Source organism: Oncorhynchus masou, chromosome 15 (assembly GCF_036934945.1).
Source record: "Oncorhynchus masou masou isolate Uvic2021 chromosome 15, UVic_Omas_1.1, whole genome shotgun sequence".
NCBI classification, from domain to species: Eukaryota; Metazoa; Chordata; class Actinopteri; order Salmoniformes; family Salmonidae; genus Oncorhynchus; species Oncorhynchus masou.
The window spans coordinates 3,212,605-3,224,838 of record NC_088226.1 but is presented as its reverse complement, the minus strand read 5'-3'; the positions used below and the strand labels follow the sequence as shown (position 1 = coordinate 3,224,838).

The following is a 12,234-nucleotide window of genomic DNA, read 5'->3' as shown; positions in this document are numbered from 1 at the left end:
ATACAAATCATGGCATGGTTCTAGATATACAGTAGACATTCCATTTATGTTTAACCTATAATACATAACCTTTATTTCTGTTGAATTCCATATCACATTACAATGATACCATCTGTTTGTTTCCCTGCTGTGCCACTATGTGCAGTCCTTTGAATAGAGAATCATCAACATCCAGAGCCATGGGCGGTGTGTTTGAATTCTGGCCATATGGTGATGTCACTTCCCATCTGGCTGAGAGAGGTGACATCACAGGCAGATGACCTGAACTAGGTCCAGGATGCCCTGCTCTACTGCACTTTGCTCTACTCTACTCTGCTCTACTCTCTGACACAGTCTGTGATACACACTTGGGAGCCAGAGATGTCTGTGTCTGACTGTCACTCAGACTGACAACTCCACTGATGTGGCACCATAAGCATGCTCCAGAGCCCTGTTCCAACACTCAGGCCGATGGTATTCACACACACACACACACATACACACACACACACACACACACGGATGCAAGCACTTGTATACGCACGCGCATACACTCAAACACACACACATATATCACACACATATACTGTACATTTGGCCGTTCTCTTCAGAGTATGTGTAAATAAACGCTGTAGATACTGTATGTACTGTAGAACAACACAAACACAGTCATTAAATGTGTTCTCACTCGTCATCTCCTGTCCCAAGAACACGGCAACAAAAGTTATCAACATTCGTTTCGTTTCATTTTATTCTTTAGAAAGGCACTTACAGTATGAAAGACTTAAATATACTACTACAAGAGACAATGAGGGCCGAGGCTTACCATTCACACACGTGCATGTATAGTACACACTCACATATACACACACATGCATGTATAGTACACACTCACATATACACACATGCATGTATAGTACACACTCACATATACAGTGCCTTGCGAAAGTATTCGGCCCCCTTAAACTTTGCGACCTTTTGCCACATTTCAGGCTTCAAACATAAAGATATAAAACTGTATTTTTTTGTGAAGAATCAACAACAAGTGGGACACAATCATGAAGTGGAACGACATTTATTGGATATTTCAAACTTTTTTTAACAAATCAAAAACTGAAAAATTGGGCGTGCAAAATTATTCAGCCCCTTAAGTTAATACTTTGTAGCGCCACCTTTTGCTGCGATTACAGCTGTAAGTCGCTTGGGGTATGTCTCTATCAGTTTTGCACATCGAGAGACTGAATTTGTTTCCCATTCCTCCTTGCAAAACAGCTCGAGCTCAGTGAGGTTGGATGGAGAGCATTTGTGAACAGCAGTTTTCAGTTCTTTCCACAGATTCTCGATTGGATTCAGGTCTGGACTTTGACTTGGCCATTCTAACACCTGGATATGTTTATTTTTGTGCAGAAAACTCTCTCCAGAAGTTCAGTGAGGATCTCTGAATGATCCAATGTTGACCTAAATGACTAATGATGATAAATACAATCCACCTGTGTGTAATCAAGTCTCCGTATAAATGCACCTGTACTGTGATAGTCTCAGAGGTCCGTTAAAAGCGGGGGCTTACAGCTGTAATCGCAGCAAAAGGTGGCGCTACAAAGTATTAACTTAAGGGGGCTGAATAATTTTGCACGCCCAATTTTTCAGTTTTTGATTTGTTAAAAAAGTTTGAAATATCCAATAAATGTCGTTCCACTTCATGATTGTGTCCCACTTGTTGTTGATTCTTCACAAAAAAATACAGTTTTATATCTTTATGTTTGAAGCCTGAAATGTGGCAAAAGGTCGCAAAGTTCAAGGGGGCCGAATACTTTCGCAAGGTACTGTACACGCATTTAGAAATGGAAAAGAAAAACCAGAACTTGGCCCAGAAATGGCACTTCACTTTGGCAAAGGTTCTATGAAGGGGAGTTGCCATCAAGAAGGCGATGAGAGGAGATCTATTACAGTCCCTCTGAAAGGAGATCCCAGTCCTGTCACATCCTACTCTAATAACACACACAGGGTACAGGAGACATTACTGCTCATACTATTACTGATCAGGCTACAGGTATTGATGAATTGTGCTCATTGTCAAAGTTTCACTCCGTTCATAATAATAATCACTGATTAAAGCCTGTCTAAGCACTTTTTTCTACGTAAATATATGTTTCACTAAAGCGAACAGGAGAGTTTAGCTCTATAAGAACAGCAAACATACAGTATGGCTTCAGCATCAAGTGGTGACATTACCTATAGAATCAGCATCACATCTCTCAAATTGTACAAAAAAGACATCATACATCATATAGCTTTCATATAGGTGTCTCAGGTAAATATATTAAACATTTTCCAACATATTTTAAAGAAAACAAAAATGGATATTTGATGCCGTGTAGGTATGCCAAAAGTTCATTAGAGCTATCATATCCCCATAGTGTATTCTCTTTGGATGAAAGCTTTCCTGCAGATAGTATGGGCACTTTTTTCATTTGTTATTATTTATTTATTCATAAAAAATGTTTTACCTTTATTTAACTAGGCAAGTCAGTTAAGAACAAATTCTTATTTACAATAACGGCCTACCCCGACCAAACCCTAACCCGGACGACGCTGGGCCAATTGTGCGCCGCCCTGTGGGACTCCCAATCACGGCCGGATGTGATGCAGCCTGGATTCATTAAGTAACAATACACAGTACACATCGGCTGAGGATCATTTCAGACACAATGTTTCTTATCAAAATGAGTCACTTTCATTTTCATTCTATCTATTTCTTTTTCCAAACATAGTGGTGTAACTACACCGTCTCTACATAGTTGGCTGGGTAGAGTCCCTCTCTCCCTCCATCCTTCATCCCTCTACACCAGCCCTGGTCATCCTCATCCTCAGTCTTCAGAAACTCCTCACCTGGAGGGGAGAGGTGGAGCATGGTCATCATATATCATTCAGTAACAGAGTACCACTCTCTCTCTCTCTCTCTCTCTCTCTCTCTCTCTCTCTCTCTCTCTCTCTCTCTCTAACACACTCACAGACAAGTACAGCGTGAAGGCCTACCTGCTTTAAAGGAGAGCTCATCTGTCTCCTGTCCGTTATAGTCATAGAGAGCCCTGACCTTAACTCCTCCGATCATTACACTGAGAGAGAGAGAGAGAGAGAGAGAGAGAGTGTAAATCAACCATACACTAACCGTAACTACAGGCAATTAACACAACAGTCAGTACTGAACTATATGAGTCATCATAATGAGATGGGAAGTGAGAACTACACGTCTCCTGTATCATACTAAGACTGTAACTACTTAACATCACTGAGATAGAGATGTACTGTAGGAGGAATCCATAAAGACAGACAGATGGAGACATGTTTACCTCCTCTCTATGGTGCCTTGCTGGGACTCTACCTCTTTCTCTTTCTTCCCTTTTTTGCTTTTCTTCTCTGGCGTCCACTCCTGAAAGAGACGTTTCATTAGACCCCATTGGACAACAAGGCAGACCGGTCCAGTATATTAGCCTCCAGAGACTGTAATACTGGTCACATTGTTGTTATACTCAGTATGTTGGACTATGCTCTACTGTTATACAGTCTGCTGCATTCGCTTGTAACACTGTTCACTACATTAGACTAACTCTGACAATAACACAGGGCAGAAGTCTACATCAATCCATATTACAGTACATTATATTAGGCCCCATTAACTTCCATTAGCCCGCTGTGTCTGTGTGTGTGAGTGTGTGCATGTGTGAGTGTTGCACCTGGAACTGAGGCCAGTCGGTGGGCATGCCCGGTCCGTGGGTGTTCTTCCACCAGCGCAGGTCGTCCTGCTCACTGATGGCCATGAGAGTGTTGTGAAGCTCATTATACACAGCCTTCACACTGAGAGAGAGGAGGAGAGAGAGGGGGGAGGGAGGGAGAGGAGGAGGGGGGAGGGAGAGAAGGAGAGAGGGGGAGGGAAAAGGAGAGAGTGGGAGGGAGAAGGAGAGAGGGGGGAGAAGGAGAGTGAGGGAGGGAAAAGGAGAGAGTGGGAGGGAGAAGGAGAGAGGGGGAGAAGGAGAGTGAGGGAGGGAGGAGGGAGGGGGAGGGAGAGAGGGAGGAGGGAGGGAGAGGAGGAGGGGGAGGGAGAGAAGGAGAGAGGGGGAGGGAAAAGGAGAGAGTGGGAGGGAGAAGGAGAGAGGGGGGAGAAGGAGAGTGAGGGAGGGAGGGAGGGAGGGAGGGAGGGAGGGGGGAGGGGGGGGGGGAGGGAGAGAGAAGGGGGAGAAAGAGAGTGAGGGAGGGAGAGTGGGGGGAGAAGGAGAGTGAGGGAGGGAGAGAGGGGGGAGGGAGGGGGAGGGGGAGGGAGAGAAGGAGAGAGGGGGAGGGAAAAGGAGAGAGTGGGAGGGAGAAGGAGAGAGGGGGGAGAAGGAGAGTGAGGGAAGGAGAGAGGCGGGAGTGAGGGAGAGGGAGGGAGGGAGAGAGGGGGGATAAGAGAATGGGGCATGAGAGATGAGATAAAGACATTTACACAACGCAACTACAACAAACACCCCCCCAACAAACATACCATCCTCGTCACAGTCTGGCTGCAGGTGTAGCCTACCTCTCGTTGTTGGTGACGTCCAGGTGTCTGTGGACGGACAGGAAGGCCTGTTTGAGGAAGTTGATCCTCTTCCTCTCCTCCTCCTGTGATTGGTCAAAAATACACTCCATCTCCTCCATGTAGCGAGGGGCATAGCGGGTCACCTCCTCCAGAACCTTCTCATAGCGGGCTCGCACCTGGGGGAGAGTTACACATTATTACACACACAGACTCACACATTCACTTCTCTCCTTCATTCTCTTACTGTCTATCACTTACTTTCTCCGTCTCCTGCTGAGCCAGCTCTCTTTCCTCCTGAATCTTCCTCTGTTTCTCGATGGTCACGTCAGGGTTGCCCTTGGCGTGGACCTCCCGGTCCCTGGCAGTCTGCTCCTTACGCTGCACTTTATGGAACGCACTCCTGGCTTTGTCCAGCTGGGGGGGGCATAAGGTAACACTGACATATTAGTGACTCAATGAAGACTCCCATACAAACACTTACTAGTCATTTACCTCTGCCCTACCCTATATAAAAGTATGATCTTTGAGTCTGGGAATTTCTCAGTAGAGATTGTCCATTCAACGTGGTGATTCATAGTGTCTTAGAGAGACCTCTCTTTCATCTACAGTATTTTAACCTTCTTCAGCCGTTTGGCCCAGGGCTTCTGAGCACGTGCGAAGCTAGTCCCAAAGTCCTGGGACTCCTTGAAGCCTCCAAAGAGCTTCTTATGGAAGGTCTCTTTCTGCCAGGTCCTGACCCGGTCCCCGTCCTCCGAAACCAGGGAGCGACACACGGACGAGTGCAGGGCGGCGAGACGGTCGGCGGAGGAGAGGAAACACTGCCACGCCTGCAGGAGGGATCCATATAGCGGGCCTGTAGAGGGAGGAGAGCAGAGAGAGGGATGGAGAGAGAGAGAGAGTGGATACAGTATCAACAGGGAACATAGTGAGCAAACAGTGAATCTCTTCAGCTGCAGTACTCACTGGAGTCCACCAGGGGCTTCCACTTGTTGCTCCATTCGCTGAGCTGCTGAGCGTACTGCCTCTCCACACGGGCTCTCTCCTGGAAGCACACCACGATGTCATTACACGCCTGGAAGGCATCCTCTGTGCGCTTCACCGTGCGCTGGTAGTTCCCAGGCTAGGGGGAGGGAGGGAGGGAGGGAGGGAGGGAGGGAGGGAGGGAGGGAGGGAGGGAGGGAGGGAGGGAGGGAGGGAGGGAGGGAGGGAGGGAGGGAGGGAGGGAGGGAGGGAGGGAGGGAGGGAGGGAGGGTGAACAAGGACGAGGAGGCGGAGGGAAAAGTTTGAGATTGAACATACAGTAAGTAGTAATGTAGCAATGGATATTAACACGGATAGTGAAATTAATTTCAGTTAAATAACAATTTTACTTTTCTTTTACTTTCTTTTACACTCTCAACACCATGACCTGTAACCTGTTCTCATCCTAACGTCGATCTGTTTTCCTTTAGACAAGTCATTTTAATGTTTTGAGGTTTCTGTAAAAGCCTAATGAAGGCACCATGGGGTGTGGCTGGTGTAGACAGGCCAGTAAAAGGACAGATGAAAAGGGAGTGATGGAGTAACAGAGGGCAATTCACTGAGGGTAATGACATTACCAGAGTTGTGTTTGTGGATGTGGAGTTTGGAAAACGCTCCATTTTTTCCTGGCTCTATTTTCACCCCTCTGCCTCAGTTTGATAAATTAGATTAGTTTCTCTCTCTCTCTCCCTCTCGCTCTTTCACTCTCTTTCTCTCGTACATACACACACCTTGGCACGTTTCCAAACAATATCTATGTAATTGTCTCTCCTTTAGGTCATCTTCTTCCCGTTCCCTCCCTCTCCCTCTCTCTTTGTGTATGTTGTGGTTTCTACTGACTCTGAGAATTAAGTGAAAACAGCTGAGGAATCTTGCCCAAAGCCAACAGCACTGCTCCAGAACTAGCCGCAGCCAACCAATCACAAAGGCCGAGACAGCCACTACAACTGAGCCTGCACTACAGTATATCACAGAAATCAAGTCATCAGAGATCTGACATGGTTCTCTGTAACAAATCACATTTCAAGTACATACCAACACAGTAGAGCAATCAAAATGGCTGTATAGTTGCGTACATAACAGGCAGAACTAGAACAATGTGAAATGCTGGGGAAGCAACATAGTGAACCTATAAACTCAAATCAATCAGACAGTACAGTGGACTGTCACTCCAGTGATGGCTATTCTACACACTCTACAGAACTGAACTAGTAACAACTATGACAACACAACCAGTATACTCCATAATAAGAGTCAGAGCACATATTCAACACAACACTTCACAATGACAGGCAGCAGCCAGAAGAGGAGGGCCAGAGAGCAGCATTAAGAGGAACTGGGTTGGAAACACATCCAACACAACAGGAGGGAGCCCAAATTACACAGAGAGAGAGAGGAGATGAAAGTGGGGCAATGACCAGGAGGCCAGCAAACAGGAAGAGAAGAAGCAGACACGGGTCAGTCAGATGGAGCTATTGGTGGAGCATTGAAGCCAAACCATCCTATAGCCATAGCACATTTATCAGCCTATCATGATATGAGCATTATGGAGGATGGTTAAAAACAAATATATTTTTCATTTGAGAAACATATTGGCTATCTGCTCCCTCGATGGACACCAATGGACATTTATATTTATCAGTATTTATCAGTATTACTATTGTTTTGATGTTTTGTTTCATTCACACCTGCACTGTTGGTATTTCACTGTACACTGCAACTAAATAAACATCTTACGCATCCAACAACCCATACGTAAAATGTATGGACGCATGACTGTAAGTTGGTTTGGATAAAATTGTCTGCTATATGGCACATATGGTGTATTATTAAGTTGTTATAATCCATTTCAGAGTTGTTTATTAACAGGTAATAACGTTGTAATGATTAGGATACGGCTGTAAAGAGGTGGGTGAATGACGGGATGATGCCCCAGCTAAAAGGGAAGCAGAACTTCCTTTATCTGAAGCTAAACAACATATGGCCAGCCTAGTGTGATAGAGAGGCCTTGTACACACTGACCTATGAGCAGCAATACTGTTTTGTCTGTCACGGGAATCTCTTGTACAAGGTTATCAAGACATCCTGAGGCTAAATGGTGCTGTGTTTTCCTGTCTGTTTCTTCCCCCTCTCCACTTCTTTCTCCATCTCTCTCATTCCATTTCTCTGTGCACACACACACACACACACACACACGCACGCGCACGCACGCACACACACACACGCACGCACACACGCGTGCACGCACACACACGCACGCACACGCACGCACACGTGCACACACACACGCACACGCGCACACACACGCACACACACACACTCACCATCCAGAAGCTCTGTTTGGTGGCATCTTCAGTGGCAACCTCAGGAGGGAGAGTCGACATCCTGTCCACTGAAACAGAAGAATATGTAGTGAAATCATTTATGTCCTTCAACATTCTGTGCACCTCTCAACATACCTTCACACCATCCAGGTGGTCAGTTGAATACAACGATAGAAATCCAGGAAGACCAGTTTGGTTCAGAAAGTCTGAGAGAATTATTTTCCTCCACAGTAAAGTTGATTCAAGAGATTGTTACATGTATTAATAAAACTGGACAGATAAGAGGATACACTGTAAAGGCCTTGCTGTGAATTTGACAGTAACTTGACAGCAGCTCAGTCATAAGTACAATTCTGTGTTTCATATTGTAGTATACCTACTGTAATATAAATACGGCATCAAAGCAAGAACTCTTCAACTGTGAATGAATGAAATTCACTGAGGGGTGGGGTTTATATTCCACAGTATTTTTCTGTAATTACAAGGGATTGGTGCAAGCAGGTTGGCTGCTGCAGTATGCAAAGTGTTTACTCATATTTGGTGTTTTATATCACGTGTACTTCTGGAGGCTTTAACAAAGGCTTCCAAACTGGCCGCAACCACAGAGCAAAACAGACCAAGGACATGGCAAAATGCTCAACAAATTGAAGGTTGAACCTTTTAGTCTTAAACAAATCTACTTGAAACAAAAGTATATACCTCACACACATGGCTATGGGCCTAAAAACAAGAAGAAACCTGTACCATGCCAGATATAGAGTTGAAGTGTTTAAAATGTAAATCACAGAAAACTGAAATATAACAAAACGGTTTGACATAGAAACACTGTATTTTCATTGCTTTAAACAAATATATTGATACATTTGCATATTATGAAAAATATTGATAACATTCCAGCTATAAGACCAGAGAGAGCACTTTGGTCATTGACTGCAGCAGAGGGCTACAACTTGCTGACACTCCAATCTGTCCCTGATACATTTTAAATTGATGAGGCACTGTAACCACAGAGAAGTTAAATTGGTCCAGCATTCTCACTCACTGCTGCAACAAAAATAGCATCTTACAAGGCACGCCTCAAAATATGGTAATGAGCCAGAAACAACAATAATGTGCACCCACTAGTGGTCAAAAGGTTTTTGGTGCTCCAAAGATACGGTATCTGTACTGTACTCTGTGGTTTGGATTTACAATACCATTAGAAATACAGCAATTATTTCCCCGCCCACAAATTTGTTGTTGTTGATAACACCCCAAATTACCGTATAAATTAGTTTTCGTTACAGTGTAGAATTGGACAAATGTGTTGCAAAAGCAAAGTATAATTTCTACAATGTACAGGGTAGATTGATACCTACCAGTAGGTGAGAGGGAGTTATTCTGGCGTGGTACCGTATCAGTATAATACAGTAAAACAGATACTCAGAGGCCTTACATTTAAGGCCCTGAGTCTACAAGCAAGGATGGAATGCCCTCTCCCACAATTCCCAGCTTTGAAACTTGAGCCATCCCAAAATAAACAGGGGGCAAAATCATCCCACCTTGCCCGTCTCCTTACTCTCTCCCTCTCTGTGTCTCTCCTGATGGGCTTGTCTTCCCCTCTCGCCCTAGAGAAAACATAAAAACATAGACACACATGCAATACGCACACAACACACACACAAACTCACATGCTCCTAAATCTACAGACACACACTCAGACAGACAGTGCCAGTTCCAGCGACATAAGAGGTATCTTAGGGCCCTCGCCGCGAGCGGGCACGACCCCAGAAAATATGATTGTCTAAACTTACTATTGAGAGTAAGAATACACCAGTTACAATCTCAAAATGCGGTTGTACATCAGTAGTTTTTCTGCTGCAGAGGAGGCTTGTGGGAGGAGCTATAGAAGGACGTCCTCCTACAATGAGACCGTCCTCCTATAGCTTCTCCCACCAGCCTCCACTGTTCTCTTGTTATGTCAGTCACTGATAGTCACTCAATTAGCCATGTCAGTTAACAATTTGTTGAATAGGTAGTTAGTCTAGCCAGCTATCTAAACACGCAAGGCACGTGTCCAGGGACCCTGAACTCCAGGGGGCCCCATTTATTTTGTCAGTCATTCTCATTAAGATATCATATTAACATGGCATATGTCATTACAAAATGTGTAGAATTGCAGGAAATTAGCTTTAAAACTGCAAAAAAATCAGCAGACAGACTCACATGCTCAGTGACACAAAATATAAACTAGCGACAAACCCACATGATCCCAAACAGCTTACAATAAAACCTCTCTCAAGGCATTTTACAGAGAATGTAACAAACCCCACTCTGTCACAAGACTAATCTTTCTCTGTCTGTTTTCCAGATATCTTTATCTCTCCCTCCCTCAGTCAGACCCACTATCAGATCCAGTGATTCTTCTGTATCTGCCTCTATTCATGGGTTATCACATGATTCTCCATCTTCAGTGAGGGCCTGTGATGAAAGTATGGATCCTTTCTGTCTGTCTCTCTCTCTCTCTCTCCTTCTCTTGCTCTGTCTGTCTGTCTGTCTGTCTGTCTGTCTGTCTGTCTGTCTGTCTGTCTGTCTGTCTGTCTGTCTGTCTGTCTGTCTGTCTGTCTGTCTGTCTGTCTGTCTGTCTGTCTGTCTGTCTGTCTGTCTGCCTGTCTGTCTGTCTGTCTGTCTGTCTGTCTGTCTGTAGGAAGATGACACAACCCACAGGGTCTTTAGTTCTCTCTCACTGCATGAGGCCAGATATATAATGAATAATTTCCTTCTTAACCTTGGACCCCTCTTCCTGTCCCCTCACTGGATCCTCTCCCTCTGGGCAGGGCTAAAGCATGCCGGGAATGTTTTAATATTTAACCTTTATTTTATTCAACCTTTATTTTAGCACGAGGAAGACCACGATGAAGAAATATCAATGGTTGCTTTCTTTGTTGATAATCTCTGAGAATGAGAGGTATCCCTTCATTCCTTTGAGATGGACTGCTAAATTCAAATATCCTCTGCGACTGCTAAACCAATTAATAGTTTTTCTAGCGAAGGACTCCGATCAGTACAGATAGTGATAAGAGCATACCAAATCAAGGTATTATTTGAATAATATCTCACTTACCATCTACTGGCATAGATTTGACTTGAACACAGACCATGCAAAAAAATCTGAAATGCCTGTGTGCTGTCCAAGTCAAACTATTAGAAATCTCTGGAGGAGTCCAACACTTGCAATAGCAATAGCCTACCCCAAGAGAAAGCAGAAAGGGTACATCTTCTGAAACGTATTGAAATGCTCAAGCCTGGCACATACTCCCACTGCCAACTCTCTCACCCCCTGACTACCCTCTCTTCCCCCACCACAGTACCCATCACCCCCTCTGGTATAGTCTCTCTCCTCCCCCTGCCCCCCGTTTTGGCTGTCACACATAACTCAGTACATACACCCACGTTGAGAGGAAATATATAGCAACATATGAATGCATACTACAAAAATAGAGTTGTACAGTAAACTATCAGTGTATCAGGTCTTAATGAAGTTTGAATTCAGCCAGAGAAATCTGAGGTTACAGTGAAATACATGGAAAAGTGTCTTACCTCTCACTCGTTCACTGCTGCTGGTGGCCTCACTGTTTTCACTTGCTCTTCTTTTCTGGGTTAAGTTTCTCACCACCCTCCTCTCTCTCTCCCCTTCTCTCTCCCCTTAGCTTGCTCAGTTTTTTCCCTAGTTCTCTCCTCTCTCTTCCACTTCTTTTACCGTGATTTTGCTCCCTCTTCTTCCCTTTCTTTGGCCCACTGTCAGTGTCAGATGAGTTGGCTGTCTTTTTCCCCTCTCTCCTCCCTCACCCGCTTTCTCCGTTCTCTTCAAAACAGCTGCAGAAAACTAATTCTCTGGCTCTCTGTACCACACCACTGGACAGAACCCCTCCCACTTATGCTCTCTTTCCCTCTTTCTCTTTCTCTCTCTCTCTCTCTCTCTCTCTCTCTCTCTCTCTCTCTCCATGGAGTGTTAATGAAGTGTGCAGTGTTTTTGGCTTTTGCAGTGTGTATGTGTGCCTGTGGTCTGGGGTAGCAACCTTTGACTAGGACTGTTACAGAGCACTGTGTATGTGTGCTATATAGAGCCTAAGGATTTGTCATATAACTGTATGTTGTTAAATACCACAGAATCACATATTATATAGTCAAAGATATGAAGAACAAAATTCCACCCCCTCTACGTCCCCCTTGCCACTCCTCTATACATTCCCCAAGGGTGTTTGGGGGTCTGCCACAGCTGGTGAGGACATCCAGTGTGTGAGTGTGTGTGCGTCTGTGTGTGTGTGTGAGAGAGAGAGAGAGAGAGAGAGAGAGAGAGAGAGAGAGAGAGAGAGA

The 12,234-nt window shown here is 44.8% G+C and overlaps 1 protein-coding gene across 4 annotated transcripts; it reads right to left on the bottom strand.

Moving 5' to 3' along the window:
• Window positions 1–1,720: 1,720 nt before the first annotated feature.
• On the bottom strand, window positions 1,721–12,022 carry LOC135555344 (protein kinase C and casein kinase substrate in neurons protein 3-like). Of its 4 annotated transcripts, XM_064987686.1 has the most exons (11): window positions 11,458–12,022; window positions 9,420–9,485; window positions 7,879–7,946; window positions 5,498–5,654; window positions 5,152–5,387; window positions 4,793–4,948; window positions 4,535–4,710; window positions 3,714–3,834; window positions 3,330–3,409; window positions 3,016–3,095; window positions 1,721–2,868 (listed from the first exon to the last, which is right to left on the bottom strand). In XM_064987686.1, the coding sequence occupies exons 3-11, from the start codon at window positions 7,936–7,938 to the stop codon at window positions 2,759–2,761; spliced, it is 1,176 nt and encodes a 391-aa protein (XP_064843758.1). In that variant the 5' UTR covers window positions 7,939–7,946; window positions 9,420–9,485; window positions 11,458–12,022; the 3' UTR covers window positions 1,721–2,758. The 4 variants fall into 4 exon arrangements, with proteins under 4 accessions (XP_064843758.1, XP_064843759.1, XP_064843757.1 ...); XM_064987687.1 differs by lacking the exon at window positions 9,420–9,485 and having other exon boundaries at window positions 5,498–5,576; window positions 11,458–12,020; XM_064987685.1 differs by lacking the exon at window positions 9,420–9,485 and having other exon boundaries at window positions 11,458–12,017.
• Between the last annotated feature and the right edge of the window lie 212 nt (window positions 12,023–12,234).